The sequence below is a fragment of the Corylus avellana genome, chromosome ca9 (genome assembly GCF_901000735.1).
Source record: "Corylus avellana chromosome ca9, CavTom2PMs-1.0".
NCBI classification, from domain to species: Eukaryota; Viridiplantae; Streptophyta; class Magnoliopsida; order Fagales; family Betulaceae; genus Corylus; species Corylus avellana.
Genome location: NC_081549.1, coordinates 15,253,639 through 15,272,091, shown reverse-complemented (window position 1 = coordinate 15,272,091; position 18,453 = coordinate 15,253,639). Strand labels below are relative to the sequence as shown.

Sequence of the window (18,453 nt, the reverse complement as noted above, 5' to 3'; positions counted from 1 at the left end):
GCGAAAAACAAATACCTCTTCACCTTGTCTAAACCCACCCATACACTAATTCTCAAGCAAGTCACTTGGAATATAAATGGCTAATACTAAAAAATGATACTAAAACATGTTGCCATTAGCAAAGGGTTGGGGGAACTTATGGAAGTAGAAAATGCTAACTCCTTGGGTATCATTTGTAGAAGCTACCTTAACCTTCAGTTGCGTGTTGAGATTGATATTCGGAAGCTATTGTATCATAGGTCTTATTTTAACCATGAAGGAGGATTCTCACTTATTTTCCCCTTTTTCCCTCTTTTCCCATTTATAGTGGAAAATATCCACCCCTTTTTATTTATAATGCTTCCTTTTGTTTGGTTGTTTTGGTTTAGTTTGTTGGAATGTAGTTACAAAACAAAAAAAAAAGGTATGAATTGATTTGAATGCTCTAGAATGGAATGCCCATTACGCTTGAATTTTCAAGAACATCTTCATATTTCAAATCTGATTTTGTTGGTCCCCAAGGGGTAGGTTCAATTGGCTAGGGACGACGAATCATGTAGCCGAGGTCACCAATTCGAATCCTCCCTCCCCTCTTCCCCTCCCCTTATGTCGACATGTCAAAAAAAATTCGATTTTGCTTAAATGCACAACTACAACATTAATTGCATAGTTAGTTTCACCAATAAAAAATAATATTTAGTTAAAGTAGAGAAATATTTAGAGAATTTGACAATTACGGGGTTTTGAAAAGTACCTAGCTAAAATATCAAAAGTAGCGTTTTAGAGGCGATCTTGTGAAGAGTTCAATGTGAATGCTATTAGATGTTTAATTGGGTTATGAATTTGCTCTAGTGATTTTGAATGGTTAATAACCTTTTTAGTACCTAGGTTGTCACTTTTTTATTTTTTCCAACTTATGTTTCAAATCATATCACAGATGATACAACTTATGAGTAAATACCAATTTAATACCTTCGTCACATTCCATCAACCCAACTAATTTTAGCCACCCTCAATGGCCAAAATGGGGGTGGCCGGCCACCCCCATTGGCCAAAATGGGGCGGCCGAGCCACCCCATATTTGTCTTTTTCTTTTTTTAAGTTTTGATTTTTTTTTTTTTAATTATTTGAATTACTTTTATGATTTTTTTTTTTTTTTAGGATACGTGGCATGTTTTTGTTAGAACACATGTCAATCCGTTAGTTTGATTGACGGAATGGTGACAGAGGTACTAAACCGGTATTTACCCATAAGTCATGTATTATCTATGATACAAATTAAAACCTATGTGAAAAAAAATAAAAAAGTGAAAACCTAGGTACTAAAAAAGTTATTAACCCGATTTTGAATGTCGTGCTATGCAGAATTAGTGTGGCAAAGAGTCTTTAATTCCTCATCAACTGAAATATACCAAACCAATAAAGAATTATGTTTTGTTTGAATGAAGTAGAGAAATATTTAGAAAGTTTGATTATTTATAATTTTTTTAACTAAATTTTCACTAAACTTTGAAAATCTTACCAATGCTCTTAATACATTACAGCCCCACAAGGTCTAGAACCATGACAATGAGCAAATTTGTTCAAGGAGGTGCCACCCATGTCAGTCTTTGGAAAAGTTCAAAGAGCATATAGCTACAATGGAATTAAGAAACACCTACGTGGTAGCTACATATATGTTAAAGCATAAATTGAAGGATTTGGGGATGCCTGAATGAACTATTTTGTGCAATTCTGTTTTTTTATAAGGGGAATAATTGGTCAGGTCATAGACATAAGACACTTAAGAAATACGGATATTACAACTTTCATAAATGTAAGGTTCACCGAGAGATATTGTGTTAAAAGTTAGTAAGATTTATGGTCTTATAGTGTAAAAGACACTGATAAGGAGTATCAAGGAAACACTTGATTAAAAATCAGTGCAAGTTAGCACATAGTTTTGTGTATGGCTGAAATCGTCAATTGTGAAATAGGTGTGAACTAATGTTCCTAACCACAGAGAATTGATGTCATTCATTTAGTTAAAAAGCAAAATGAAGTCACCCTAATATACAATTAGTGAGAAAATATATGGTAAAAGGTGTGGTTAGATAAGATGACCAAATTGTATATACATTATAAAATGTCATAATCTAATGCCGATATGAAATTTAAACAGATGAGAGTTGACATGTATAAAAATTACTATTGGTACCAAAGTGATAATGTTCAACTAAATTACATACATGATGTTAAAGTGTGATCAAGTGGGAGATGATAATTTGGGGATGATCACACCATAACTAGTGTGGTCATTCCTATAGCCAATCATAGCCTTCCATGAAGGTTATGATAAGTGACAAAATATAACTCTTGGTGAAAAGTTGTATCTTAACTCTATAAATAGAGTTGGGGAGTCAGAGAATGCACGTCAATTCATTTTCAACATTCTCTCATTCTCTAGTCACTTTGTCCTTCATAGGATATCTACCCTAACGGGATATTCCTACAAATAGATCATACGTATATTTTCTATTAGTAGCAGTAGTAGAAACTAAGAGTAGTACTTTTTAAGTAGAAACTTGAGAGTAGTAGTAGGAAAAGAAACTGAGTTCTTTGCTTGAACGGACGGCAGTTTTTTGGAGGAACCAATCAGTTCTGTAGGGAAAAAATAGAAAGAGGGGAGAAAAAGAAAGAAGGCAAAGAGAGAAGAGGAGTGAAAAAAGAAAAGAAAAGATAGAAAGTGTTGGTCCATATTTCAGTTGGGTTGGGCCCAGTTCGAACCTATCGGCCATTTCCAATACTCGGTCATTTTTACTGTTCAAAATAAACTCATGTTCGGCAGACTTAGGCTTATATAGATTATATTATCAACACTCGCTTGTCAGGCTCGGTCAGTCGAGCCTGAGGCAGGTACCGAGTGTTACCCTTAGGAAATAATAAACATATCTGAATAAATATCCTATTTGATGTTCTCCGATATATTGTTGACATGTGGACCCACGGTAAAAGTCCACAGTGTTAGATGAACAGGTACAATCTGATGCCTATAAAAGGGGGGTCCCCTTTCACTATTTCGGTAACTCCTTTTTACCCTCAGAAATTGAATACTTTGCCTATCTTTTCTCTGATCTACAGTTTCCAAGTTCATTTTTCTCTTAAATACTATGACTAACTTAGGCATCGGAGCTTTCTCTGGCCGGACAACGCCGGCAGCTTTGATCCATTTTCTTTGTCTTTTATACTCAGTTTAACCCTCAATTATCAAGTATTGTGCTGGTCCCTTTCCCATGTCATCATTCGGAAAACTGTTTCAACAGAAAGAAAGAGGAAGAGAGGAGAAAAAAAATGCACCGAATTATGCTGTCTTTTGACATAGTATAAAACACCATGATGTTTTAAAGCCACAGTTTTAAAACAAAAACACATATGTTTGTATGAAATCACCACTCTAATATTCACTAGTACAAACAACAACACATTTTCATGATTGACCATTAAGGAAATGAGATAGCGCCTTTACGAATATCCCATTTCTCAAATAAGTGTGTAGCCATTGACATCTCCAATAGCCAAATAGGCAAAAGTACAAGTATTGTCGGTTGTCAACCTTTTATAGGACGTTCCCCATAATTATTAACTGAGTAATGATAGGAACCACTTTTTTTTTTTTTTTTCATTCTCTTCAAATTGATGTGAGTTTTAAAATTATTATTAAATTAAAGATGAATTATAATTGAATTTTGATTTAATAACGATTTTAAAAGCCACATCAACTAAATATATTTTAAATGCCATTGATTTTAAAAGGATTTTATCTTTTCCTTTCTCCTCTAGGGTTTACACGCACCAAAAGAGAAAATAATATAGAGCACTTGTAGTTGGGATATTAAATTTGTTAATTTATAAAGGATTTGTAATAAAAATATGATAATAGTCATACCAAAACTCGAATAGTTTTTTTTTTTTTTTGGAACTTCATTTAGCATATATAATTATCACACAAATTTTATTACACAAACTTCACACCCGTTAACTTGTTTTAAATAGCCTCTCTCTCTCTCTCTCTTCTTCTTCTTCTTCTTCTTCTTCTTCTTCTTCTTCGAATATACAATATCATGAATAAAACACATTATGGCATGTCAAACAAGTATAAAATCAATGCAAATGAATAAAAACATTATGGCATGTCAAACAGTATAAAATAAAATGTAATAAATTAATGTCCAAAGAGTAAGCGTTACTCCATGGTCTAGGAGCATTTTTGAGTTTTGTTATTGTTTGATTGGTGAGCGGTTATATATGCGATGCGAATAAGCAAAATTTTTTTAAGCTCAAGAATTTTTTTTTTTTTTTTTGGGTTATTAGTTATTACAAATAATTTAAGATTGAACAATTATTTGTAAAAAAAATTGCAGATATATACTACCAAAGCATTATTTTATTCATTAATTTGGGCAAAAGTATAATAAATCACTGACTCAACGCGTGAAAACAAAAAACTCCCTCAATTTTTTTTTTTTTTTTTTTTTTTGAATTTTCACTCTCTGGGTCAATCGAAAAAATGTCATAAGTCCTTCCATTACATTTTCTTCAAAATATCTAACGTCCATCATTAAATCTCAAACCTCACCGTTTGTCACTTCAACTTTTTTTCACCTCACTTTAAAATTATTTTTTTATTAATTTAATTTTAAAATTAAATCTAAAAAAAATAAAATAAAATAAAAAAATTGATGGGGTGGCCAACGGTGGGGCTGCCATCCCTAACCCCTTCGGAGGTGGTCACAAGCCTCCCCCAATCCCTATGGGATGACTTGCAGCCACCCCAAACCCCCCAATGGGATGGCCGCAACCCCTATGGGATGGCTTGCGGCCACCCCCACGAGGTTAGGTGTTCCCCGCAGGCCACCCCAACACCCACGAGGTGGCCGCAAGCCACCCGGTTGGGGGGTTTGGGGTGGCCGCAAAGCCACCCCCAACCCCTATGGGATGGCTTGCAGTCACCCCAAACCCCCAAGTGGGATGGCTGCAACCCCTATGAGATGGCGTGCGGCCACCCCCAAGGGGTTAGGGGTTCCCTGCGGGCCACCCCAACACCCATGGGGTGGCCGCGAGCCACCCGGTTGGGGGGTTTGGGGTGGCCGCAAAGCCAGCCCCAACCCCTATGGGATGGCTTGCAGTCACCCCAAATCCCCAAGTGGGATGGCTGCAACCCCTATGAGATGGCTTGCGGCCACCCCCAAGGGGTTAGGGGTTCCCTGCGGGCCACCCCAACACCCATGGGGTGGCCGCGAGCCACTCGGTTGGGGGGTTTGGGGTGGCCGCAAAGCCACCCCATGCATGGAGGGTTTTGGGGTGGCCAAGGGTGGCTGCCCCACTACTGGCCACCCTTTCAATTTTTTATATTTTTTTTGTTATGATTTACTTTTAAAATTAAATTAATAAAAAAAAAAAATATTTTAAAGTGAGGTGGAAAAAAAGCTGACGTGGCAAAACGGTGAGTTTTGAGATTTAATGACGGACGTTAGACATTTTAAAGAAAATGTAACGGAAGGACTTATGACATATTTTCGATTGACTCATAGAGTAAAAATTCAAAAAAAAAAAAAAAAAAAAAGGAGTTGAGGGAGTTTTTTGTTTTCACGCGTTGACTAAAAGATTTATTATAGGGAAAAATATAAAATGGCCCCCCAAACTACTAACCATTTGTAATTTAGCCCCCTAATGTTCAAAATGTAATACACTATCCCCCCAAATTACCAACTAGTTGCAATTTGACCACTCCGTTAAGTAGTACCGTCAAAATGGATGAAAAATATAAAACGACGTTGTTTTGTTAAGGTAAAGTTACTAAAATACCATTTTTTTTTTAAAAAAAAAAATCAAATTAAAAAAAAACTCCACTAAACGTTGTCTTTCAAGCAACAAACGCCCTTCCACAAAACGTTGTCGTGTTGATTTCTTTCTCAAGCAAAGAACCCTGTTTCTTATTTACAGTCGCTTGATAAAGTTTTGCCGTGGACTTCACCTTTTCAGAATTTGGTGGACTGTATCCCTCTTAAAGAATTTCACAAGAATCTCTTATTGGGGATTGTAGTGATTTTGGTGGTCCCTGCTGAGTTTGTTCTTGTTTTGGAATTTCTAGGTGTGTAGATCTTGAAGCTAGCCTAGATTTTACCGCTTATGTAGAAGGATATGTTGCACGGCTTCAAGTTTTCCAGCAAATAACCCCCCGTCCAGGAGCTACTTCCTCTTCTTCATCAGCGACTTGTTTCTTTCATGTGCAATTTGTTCCTTTCAAGATTTCAATTCATCACGCCGTCAAAGTTTTTTTAAAAAAAAGCCCACTAAACGAGCAACAAACCCCCTTCCACAAAACATTGTCGTGTTGATTTCTTTCCCAAGCAAAGAACCCCGTCCAACAAATAACCCCCGTCCAGCAAAAAGAATCCCCCGTCCAGCAGGTATTGGATCTTTTTCGTTAACAACTTGTTCCTTTCACGTGCAATTTGTTCCTTTCAAGATTTTAGTTTGATTTCAATAGGCCAACTCCTTCAGATTTTAGCAGATTTTAGCAAATGAAAACAGAGAGATGAGAGATAGAAATACAAGAGAGGGCGAGAGATGAGAGATAGAGAGATACCTGGAATCGAGAGATTGAACGGCCGTGATTCACAAATAAACCCTAAGAAACTTATTTCGTAAAACCCCAAATTTTGAAAACCATCATTGACGAGCTGTGAGCCGGAGAGGAGAACGTTTTGAGCTGGAAGTGATGAATTGGAATGAAGAAGACGAAGAAAACGAAGTGAGAAACAGTATGGACGGAAGTACGATATCTTGTCGTGCAATAGATTCTTTTGGAAGCAAAACGACAACGTTTAGTCGGATTTGTTTTTAATTTGATTTTTTTTTTTTAAAAAGGTATTTAGTAACTTAACCTCAACAAAACGACGTCGTTTTGCATTTTCCATCCATTTTGACGGTGTTAACTAACGGAGTAGTCAAATTGTAACTAGTTGGTAGTTTGGAGGGCTAGTTTATTACATTTTGAACATTGGGAGGCTAAATTACAAATGACTGGTAGTTTGGAGGGCCATTTTATATTTTTCCCTTTATTATATATTTACCCTTTCAATTTATACACTACAACATTCTCTCTAGCCCTTCTTTTTCCTTTTCACGTGAGTTAATTTGTTTCTTTAAACTGAGTAGCTAGCTAACCAATATATGGAGGTGGAGGTAAAAGCCTGGTCGGGGCTGGGAGAATAGCAGCAACATGAGCTTGGAATTCTACCACACATATTAATCATAGGTTTGTCTAAAAATTCTAGCAAGCACTTTTCCCTGCAGTTCCAAATATCACAAACAGCTTGAAGATCAAAGCAGCCTTCTAGCAAGAAGTTTTATACACTGAAATGAAAAGAAAATTAAACAAACAGAAATTTGATTGTTAAGACTTTGTTCTCTGTTTAATATACAAACGACAACCCGTATTTTTGAGTGCTAAACAACGATTAATATTTGTAGGAAATTTAACAAAAATATATATATATAAGAAGGAAAGGAAACAATACCGAAAGAGAAAACCAGAGAAGTCACGAAAAGGAAAGACAATATTGCAAAGTATTTCATATTGAGATGAAAAAAGTACCTATAAAACCTCAAATGAATGAAAAACACATATAGACATATTACATGTATATATATAGCAAATAATAAGCGTGATAGGTTTTAAGCAAATACCGTAATATTAGGGTATGGATATCACACAATAAAAGAGAATTTGAAATAAATTTAATAAAAAAAATATCTCAAGAAACGTCAAACAAGTTACAAATTAACAAGGAGGATATTGTAGAATAAAACATGGAAATATATTAAATACAAAATAGCAATGAAAACCCATATCTAGTAGAAAGGTAAAATAAGCCATAAAAGTAGAAGAAAATAAGATAAATATTGATAATAGAAAAATATGGAGTTTTTTCATTGAAAAAATAAAGAATGTCGGTTTTGAGAGTTTTGTTCAAATTAATTTAAGTCTTTTTATGTTGCATGCTAAAGGAACAATAAAAATCATGTATAGAGATGTAAAATATGATATAATAATAGAAAGAAATTAAGCGAGCATCTCTCCAAGGGGTGCAAGCTCTTACGAAAGATGGGAGGAGCTAGAGCAAGTATGAACATCTTATTAAGGAAGTTCGAGGGGTTCTAAATGGTTTACACAGATGGAAGGTTAATCATGTTAGACGACAGAAACACTTTCACTCATCATGGAAAAAGGATCTATTGAGGATATTCTCCATTGTATTTTGGATATTATCTCTCAAGAGTCATGTCTATTCCTTTAAAAAAAAAAAAAAAAAAAAAAATTAAGAGAGCTTCTCTATTAATTATAGAAAAAAAAAAATTGAAGTTTTTTTTCCTTAAAAAGTTACAACGTACTTTTGTCAATTCTTTTTAGAATAATCATCTTTTATTTTATTTTTTTCTTAAATTAATGCCTTTACGATCTTCGCAAAACAAACCTCTACGATCTTCGTAAAACAAGTGAGAAAACATGTATTGGTTTTAGACTACGTATTACAATACAATTACTGCCGACATGGCATTTTGACGGTTTTGTTAAAAATTTAGATGATATCATGTTAGTGGCGACCAAATTGATAATTACGTCAAAGGTAGAAGCTCTCTAGGTTTGAGGATCAATTCCTCCGAGTGTAGGTCCTCTCTAACTCCTTTCCTTTCTCTCTCGCACTCTCAGATTTTCAGAGCTTAGGGACGACCAAAATGAAGGTTCTGAACGATAGGTTGGTAAGTTGATTATATGGTTATTCCATGCACGAGCAAAAGGGTAAAAATGTCTAATTCAAATTGCATGTATGTTGAGAGCCTCAGAATTTGATGCTTCGATGTAACCAGACCCATCAAAATCAGCTAAGAACAGTTTTTCTGCATATTCGCTTGTAATGGGACAGACTATGAGCACTTTATCTTAGCCAAGAGGCAGAGCAAGGTACAGGAGAAGAAAATATATGGATAAACACTCTTTAACCGTTTGTATCTACAATGAAGTTACAAGCACTACCTTTGGTCAAGCTCCAAATAGATATTTGTGCAATCATTATACGAGCACTGGAAAATCAAATAACAATGGAACCCAGATGCCCAAACTCTCTACAGAGTGAATCAGATGCTTGGGCAGTCCATATTCTGGCCTGCCTTTAACAACCCCCAACAACAATCTGGGTCCCTCTCTTTTTGAGCCAAAAGCAGAAAAGAGAAGGTCATGTAAACTGACGCCAACTTCCATAGAATCTGCAATGTATCTTTTATGAACCTATCAATTATCCATGAGCAAAACGAGCCTAAACCGCCGATTGAAGCCCAATTATACCTGACCAAAATTGATAAACCAATGTCAGGCTTCTGTATGTATGAAGAATGGATAGAGAGCTCAAATAAAACACAAAGGTGTGATGAACCTGCCACCATAGGGTTACACTAAGCATTCCTTAATCTACCCAAATAAGTATGCTAGTTTTGCTCACTAACATTTGAAGAAATTGCCTGCAAAAGCATAAAGCTAAAGAACAAAAATTACCACATCCAACTCTTGCACCAGCATTCCCAGTAGTCTTGCTGAGTTCATGTCCACCTGTTACATTAGTCTGTATAATTAGTTAAATTCCAAGAAGAATGTGATGATATACATGTAAACATAAATATGCTGACAGCTATGTTGAGAATTTTCCTTTACCCAAAAATGACTAACCATAGCGCTGACCATTGTGTGCTAGGAAGCAAATTGTAGGAAAAAGTGAAACAGTCGGAGTCGGTGATTAAAAGACAACCAAACATGATTTTTTGAAATCTTTTAGAAATTCTTGATGGTCTAGTTGACATGTCCGCATAATTCTGTCAGTTATAAACAATAAAGGATGAAAATTGTCCACTTTATGCATGTTTCCAAAAACTTGTCTCCCTACTAAAACATTTTTAAAGCAACGAGGTTCAGGCCACCAAAAAGTCTAAGCATCTTCAAACTATAAAACATCGTTTTACTTCAAGCGGATATAGGAAAGATTTATGGCGGTTCTTCAGGCAATGCCAGAAACTATTCCTTATTCCAAGCACATATTAAATTTTCAGTTGAATTCTTGGTGTTTCTCGATCACAAGAGTTGCTTGAGTTTCTCCCACGTCATTTTGTCACCTGCATTAAATTCTGTTATTATTATCTTTGATGAATCGTAGTGAAGAGGAAGCCTTTTGTAGCTAGTTTTCTTGCTCAGATTTCTGTACATGTTTCCCATATTTTAATGTCTATTTATCAATCCCATCAAGTGATTTTCCAGTACCGTGATTCCTCAACGCAGATGTACTGGACAATGCACACTTGCATGTGATGTTTAAGGAAGTAGAGGTTTCGAACCCAGAAAATGTTGAACGTGGTAGTGGTGCTGTCACCATCAATTGAGCTTCTGGCCCAATCACTTACATGTGAAAGATTGTCAGCTGGATCATTGAAAATTACTTTGCTAAACGGAGGGGCTATGTCCATAGGATTCATTTCTTTTCTCCTACTATTAAACAAATCAAACTATAAAGCCAATCTCCACAAGTTCCAACGCATCAAAAATATAATCACCCCACCAAACATACATTCAGATAAGAGTCTGAGTCTATTTTCTACACTAAAAGACCTCCATTTCATACATCACCTTTTAGAGTGAACTTGATGCACGGAGCATGTAGGAGAAAGAAAACATTCAGAACCAAAAGCAACTCAATCTTTGGACCCATTATTTCTTGTAAGAAGAGCGGGAATAAAGTCGTCCTTAAACCTATTGATTCTTGAAGCAATACAGAAGTAAGGACATCAATAACTTCGTTGATTCAAAAGAATAGCGAAGCAATTGGAGTGAAAGAGAAACCCTCTCAACTTGTTATTCAATTCAAAGATAAGCTGTCTAACAGCTATGATATTGTGAATAGTTATAGAAAAACCGAAGGAAATCATAAACATCAAACCAAACATTTCCTAAACGGGAAAATGATTGGCATCGCATTTGTTTGAAAGTTCCAGTGCTAGACTCAACACTGAATTCTGAAGACCAGAATTCAAAATTTGTTCAATTGGGCGTTCAAATGCTTGAAAAAAACTGGAATCCAGGGATAAACATTTGAGATTGCCCAATTATCGAGATTAATTTCCTTTCTGATATTTCACCATAAATAAATTCCTGATATAGATATTAGGACTGCTCTACCTTATATTTTTTTTTGATAAGTAAATTGTATATATCAAAAAAAGCGCAAAGCGCCTCTAAGTACACAGGAGAGTATACATAGGTAGCCCAAAAAAAACCCAAAACATAAACCCCAAATAAACCCAACCCAACTAGAACCACAACCAAACGAAAAACAAAAGCAAAGCACCCAAGAAACCCAAAGACTGAAGCCCACAAACCCACCACCAGCCCTAAAAAATTACCAAACCCCTAATGCACCTCTGGAGGAAAGGAGAATGCATTTTTAGTCCCAACACAACCTCGACGACGATAGTACCGCTTAGGAGAAAGTCTCTCTCTAGCCTCATAATTGATGGAGCATTCTAAATTCTTGATTTCCCGCTTTCCTTTTGCCTTAGGGGTAAAGGGCTCCCGCTCCGCTTCAATATTCGAAAAGAGATGCAAAAGACTTTTCTCATCACCTCCTTCACCATTAGATAGTCCCACACTAGAGGCGAAATTCATCGCATCTATAGCCACCTCCGAATCATTCCCCACCCCCTTCTCGGAGGGTTCTGCTACAACCTCGACAAACAGCTCCTTGTTCTTCTGCAACTGCTTAGCAAGCTTCTCCTTCACCCTCCGGGCATACCCTATTTGAGATTTGGAAACAGAGGAATAAATCGGGGCACCACTCTCCGACATTCGAGGAAAAGGTTCGCTTAATCTCAAACCCAGCTCAGCCGCATGCTTTTCCGAAAAAGAACAGGTCTGAGAATCTTCGACTACAAACTTAGAGCCCTTTACCGATGATGAAGCCTCCTTCATCCCAGGCAGAGAGGAAGAAGAGACATTTCTAGACCCTAAAAACCCCCGACGTAGCAACCCTTTCGCCGGAGCAGTCTTAACGGGTTCAACCTCCTTCACCGGAACAGCACCAGCTCCCACCGGAGGAGCAGAAACCACCACCGGAGGCAAAGGAGAGACATGGGTACTCACCGGAGTCAACAACCATTTCTGGGTATTCTCCGGCAGCAGAGCAGCCTCCGTCGGAAAACAGGGACCGTCGCCGATTCAAGAGACACAGACCCCGACGCACAAACCTGTAGAGTTGACTCCTGATGCACCTCCGCCATCGACAACCCCACCAACGCAAGCTCGGAATCATCGCTGGACACCCCGGCGAGACCACCGGCGTACGGCGCAAAAACCTCAGATACGCACGCCTCACTACGATCGGCCGGAAAATCGAACTCTCCTAGCGAGGCAGATCCACGCTGTTGAGGCTTGGGCAAACATTTAACACGACGCTTCATACCCCTGCGCAAAACTGTCTTGAAGTACCCAGTATGTTTGGGCTTAAGGAAAGACCCAAACTCGCGAACACCCAGCCCAAATAAAAGCCCTTTAACTAACCCAGCTAGGACCCGGCCCAAAACAGAACGTAAAAGACCTAGCAACGTCTTATTCTTCTTCTTCTTCTTCTTCGAATGATCCGCTGCCGGGATAGAAACTGTAACAGGATAAGCAGGATCCGGCGACTCTGACTCCAAACAATCCACCATAACCCTCGACTCATACTCACCGTACCCGGACTCGAAAGAGTCCTTCACCGGGAAAAGATCAATGAGTTGCGAAGATCTTACCCTCCTCCCGACGGAAGGCTCCTCAGAACCAGCCGCCAGACGAAGAACCTCCGCAAAGGAGCGCCCAGGGTGACATCCAGAGATGGATTCTCCCAAACCAAGCTTGAGCTGCGTTCCCGGAACAGGGTGCGTAGGGGCTGGTGGACCCAACAACCTCCGCAACTCATTTGCAAACCGACGCCATCCCCTCCCTCCACGGCCGTGGACGTCAACCACGGAAGCGTGGTGGTATGTTACAATCCTAGTATCCCACATGGCTTAAGTTTAATCTTAACCATGTATATAAGCTCTTGGGCACCCTTCCCTTGCAAGCCGGTTTTCAAGGGTGAGTTCTACCCAAGGTTTGTAACATTAATGTTACGATCCTTTCTCTCTTTAAAAGATCTCTACCTACTATTAGTCTTTTTATTTGCAAGAGTTATAGTTTCTTTCCATAGTAATAGCCCTACTTCTCTTTATTTGGGTTTTGTCTTTATGTCCTTATTTTATTCCAATTAATAATTGTTATTTCCATAGTAGGAGTCCAAGACTTATATGGAGTTGTCAGGTATTGCCTTATATGGCACCTCTAGGTGCTTGTCCAAGTTAGAGTAGGGTTAGGACTAAGTGTCGAATGTAACATCTATTTAAGCAGAGTTTTGCAATAAAGTTAAGCGGAGAATATTTTAGCAAAATCAACACTTTGTGTTGTGAGGTTTGGGGTCTCTCTAACGATCTCAATTTATTTTTTGCAATCATAGGTAGGAATTGTAGGAAACACAGGACTCATCCTGTTTTCCTACATACCCAAGGTCCAGTTACAAGGTCTATTACTCAGTCTCGTAACAACTTGGTATCAGAGCCAACCATGTCTTCGTCTTCCTCATCGCCATCTGATCAACGGTTAGAACAACTGGAGACTAAACTTGATTCTGAGATGCAGGAGATGCGAGAAAGGCACCAATCTGAGATGCAGGAAATTATTGCAGTGATGAATTCAAGGTTTGATCAATTGCTGGATGGGTGGTGCGCTAATGCCAGGAGTGGATTCAACAACCACGGCGGAGGGCCACGTATGACTCGGACCAATGGGTTCATGGCTCCTAAAGTGGCTAAATTAGACTTTCCACGATATTGCGGTAACGATGATCCAACGAGTTGGATATGTAGAGTCGAGCAATTTTTCGAATTCCACGGCACCAATGAGAACGAGAGGCTACCTTTAGCAGCTTATCACCTTGACAGTGATGCACAATTATGGTACCAACTTTTTCGGGAGGGGGAGGCAACGGAGGTCACGTGGAAGCCTTGAAAAAAGGCCTCCACACTAGGTATGGTCCAACCATGTTTGTGGATTTCTTTGGAGATTTATCTAAACTGGAACAGGTGGGGTCAGTGAGAGACTATCAAGTGTAATTTGAGAGGCTTTTGACTCGGGTGGGGCGTTTGGCACCTGAACACCAAATCGGGTGTTTTGTTAGCGGTCTTAAGGAGGATATACGTACGGAAGTGCAAGCTGCTTGACCAACAAGCTTATCTACGGCTGTGGGGTTAGCAAGGTTATACGAGGCTAGACAACAAGCCCAAAATCAGCCTTTTTTGGCAGAGCTTCAGAAGACCCATAACCCTCCACCCATGCCGTCTCTCGCACTTACAAAGATTCAAACACCCCATGTGAAAAAGCTCACACCCGAAGAGATAAAGGACCGCCGTGAAAAGGGGCTGTGTTTTAATTGTGATGAGAAATTTGTGCGAGGCCATAAGTGTGCTAAGTTGTTTTGGTTGGAAGTATGCTGTGACAATGAAGAACCTGTGAAAGATGAGATGCTACCTGACTATGGTTACGTTCACCATTGGTGTTGCAAATTTTGTCCTTGAGGACAAGGACGGTTTAAGGGAGGAGGAATGTTACAATCCTTTCTCTCTTTAAAAGATCTCTACCTACTATTAGTCTTTTTATTTGCAAGAGTTATAGTTTCTTTCCATAGTAATAGCCCTACGTCTCTTTATTTGGGTTTTGTCTTTATGTCCTTATTTTATTCCAATTAATAATTGTTATTTCCATAGTAGGAGTCCAAGACTTATATGGAGTTGTAAGGTATTGCCTTATATGGCACCTCATGTTCCTTGTCCAAGTCAGAGTAGGGCTATGAGTCCTAACACTAAGTGTCGAATGTAACATCTATTTAAGCAAAGTTTTGCAATAAAGTTCAGAGAAGAATATTTTAGCAAAATCGACACTTTGTGTTGTGAGGTTTGGGGTCTCTCTAACGATCTCAATTTATTTTCTGCAATCATAGGTAGGAATTGTAGGAAACGCAGGACTCATACTGTTTTCCTACATACCCAAGGTCCAGTTATGAGGTCTATTACTCAGTCTCGTAACACCGTACGACTACCTGTCTTGGTCAATGGTGACTACGCAGCCACCACAATAGGCTAGGGGGTGTGGCCACCACAAGTTAGTGGTGGTCGCGTAGTCATCATAACTGGATAGGGGTTGTAGTCACCCCTCTCCTCCGTTGAGGGTGGCCACATGACCACTCCCTTTTTTCTTTTTTCTTTTTTTTTTTTCTTTTTATTTTATATATATATATATATATATATATATTAAAGGTCAGCTTCGCATCTAGTTGTGTTTTCTTAAAATAAGTATGTTCAGTATTTGTTTCTTTGAAAACACAAGACACTTTCCAAAAAGTTAACCAAACAATTTTCCTAAGTGGACGCTACAAAAAACATCTCAAATGTAAACCCCACCAAAAATACTTCTCAACTTTATATCAGATAAAAAAAAAAATCAAATTAAAACACAAAAAAAAAAAAAAAAACTTTTTAAAACCATTAACAAACATAAATGTTTTCTAATTTTAAAAGAACTTTTAGAGTATGTCTAGATTCCCCACAACTAGAGCCTTCTCATTCTATTTATACATCAGAAAACTCAAAATCCTTCCAAGTATGAATTTCATAATTTATTCTTCAACAGTAATGAATACTTCATCATCCAAGATTACCCAAAAGAAGCATACCCTTTTTATTGCCCATAGACTACTCTATTCATGGATTTTCCAAAATTCTATTATTCTAACAGAGGCATATATCTTTTTTCAAAAGAGCTGAGTTTTCTTTTCTTTTTCTTTTTCTTTTTATTTTTTTTTTCCTTTTTTTTTAAATAGTCCATATGAATTCCTAAACAGCTCCCATTCTTAAATATTTTCCAACGAAGCCCTAAAACCTTCGGATGTTTCTTTCTCCGTTGATTCTGCTATAATGGAAATCCAAGAGAAAACAATTTTAGGTGAAAAGAACTTTAGAGCAAGAGTTAGATATGAAGACCAATTAATCAGTCAGGAAAATAAACCAATTTGTTTTGCATGGATGACAAAAACTTGTAAGATTGTGTAAACAGAATGAGAAGGGTGGGAAGGCATCAGGCCGAAAACTCCACATTGTGTATTTTCTGTGATTTTCCTAGTGTGGAATAATCATAAAATGACTAGGATCTATGGATTTGAATTTAAATCCAGGATCAGATGCAAGGAGTTCTACCCTCATCATCAAAGTCATAAATTCAACCAATTGGGTGTACACGTGAACTATGAACTAAACCTAATATTGTGCAAGTAGTGCTTCAACTTTCTGTCCACAATAATAACCTCCAGATATTTATGACACAAAGGAACATATCTTCAAATGCCTTAAAAGCTTGCTTTCACAACTTGAGCTTTTTTGGCTCAAGAGCAAAAGAGTACCCAGCATTGCATCTCCAGACAAGTACTTATTTTCTCAAAGGTCCACATATTCTACACAAATAAAGCCACTATAACAGAGTAACCAAGTTATTGTGCATAATGTTGATTTTACCTTGGTAACATTTTTGGTCCGCATGCTACTAGGTTAAGCTTTTGGGATAGATTATAACTTACATAGTATTAGAGTTTGGTTTGAAAAAAGGTTATTTAGTTCAAATGCTAGAAATCCTTTTTTTCTTTTTTGACAAGTTCAAATACTAGAAATCCTCATTTAGCGATATCTTCTATTCATCATGTGCAAGGCCCACATCAGGTTATTCAACCAGCTGGGACTTATTCTTGTTTTTTTTTTCTTCTTAAGGTGCTAGTGTATCTTTATATATAATGGTATCTAACACAGCTCTACTAACCACACATATATGATATATCCATGTGTCCACACAAACACTGCATAAAAAAATATATATATACTTACCTCTACCAAGATCATCAGGATCAGCATGCACAACAACTGCCCTCCCAAGTATAGAATGAGGTCCAGTGAGCAGAATCTACAGATAGTAATGCGAGAGGGAAAATTAAGATACTTGAAAACAACTCAAGTAAACCAAAACCCATAATGACACCAAGTAATGATAAAAGCTCAGAGGATACAACTTAAGAGCAGCTTCCAAGAACATAAATTCATCCCATTGTGACTTACCAAGCATTATAGATGAGTCAAATTGTATAAATACAGGATTTTTAGGATAGTAAATCACCTTCTTTACCTATTATTCATTAAAAGAATCTGATTTGTGTAACGAAATCAAGGAAAGAACAGAAAACAGAAGATATTTGATAGAATTGGTATCTGGAACCGGATACTAGAACTTAAATTTATTACCTGCTTGTCCGTTATGGAAACCTCAGCAACTCCTGAAGAGTGTAAGTTTAAGGTATATATGAGAAGCTACTTCATTTCATCTATAATATCAAATTACATATTGCAGAAAACATAAACTGCACATACCATCTGGGCCTGCAAAAATGTTTCCCAAATCACCAGCGTGGCGCTCTCTATCAGTAGGAGCTCCATGATCCTTCTTCAGGGGGTTGAAATGAGGGCCTAAAATACATTAAAAATAGAAAAATAGCATCCACCCACAAATTAAACAATACCCATTAACAAAGACAGATATCATGGGCCTAAATGAAAAGAATATTGCGCGAAAGATTAAGAATCAAGCCAAAATTCAGCGAGAGAGGAATACCAGTGGAGTTGCAACCATTGGAGGTATCGCCAAAGGCATGGATATGGAAGCCGTGGAGGCCTGGTGAGAGCCCTGTAATCCTCCCTTTCACATGGGTTGCGCCTACAACATACAAAAATGAAAAATCAGCTGAAAAACACAAATTCAACAAAGCCTACAAAGCGGCGAGAGAGAGAGAGACCGTTGGGTTCCTGGATGAACTGGACAGAGCCTCTAATGTTGCTGTTCCCGGAGATGAGAACCACCGCTTTAGCTGCACTCATGGCCGAAGGATGTTATGCGTGTGCGCGGGCCTGCGTGTGTAAATCCTACGAGTGGCAGCCGCTTGTAACTGCCGATGGCTTTTTCGGATAGTGGAGTTTGGAGCATTCCGAATGGAATTTTTTTTTTTTTTTTTTTTCTTTTATTTATAAATATTATTAAAAAAATATAAAAAAGACTTACTATAAAAAATTATATAGCTTTTTTTTTTTCTTTTTTTTTTTAACATATCCCCACAAGAGAAGGGGATAGGGGATTCGAACTAGTGACCTTCACTTCATTAGGTATGGTTCATAGTTGATTGAACTACCACTTGAAGACAAAAAGTTATATAGCTTTTAAAATTACATTTAAAT

General features: G+C 37.6%; 1 protein-coding gene across 1 annotated transcript; it reads right to left on the bottom strand.

Moving 5' to 3' along the window:
• Window positions 1–8,987: 8,987 nt before the first annotated feature.
• On the bottom strand, window positions 8,988–18,196 carry LOC132192163 (superoxide dismutase [Cu-Zn] 2). Its single transcript, XM_059607416.1, has 7 exons — window positions 18,018–18,196; window positions 17,837–17,938; window positions 17,596–17,691; window positions 17,470–17,501; window positions 17,059–17,134; window positions 9,575–9,628; window positions 8,988–9,367 (listed from the first exon to the last, which is right to left on the bottom strand). Exons 1-7 carry the CDS (start codon window positions 18,097–18,099, stop codon window positions 9,339–9,341), a joined length of 471 nt encoding a protein of 156 aa, XP_059463399.1. The 5' UTR covers window positions 18,100–18,196; the 3' UTR covers window positions 8,988–9,338.
• Between the last annotated feature and the right edge of the window lie 257 nt (window positions 18,197–18,453).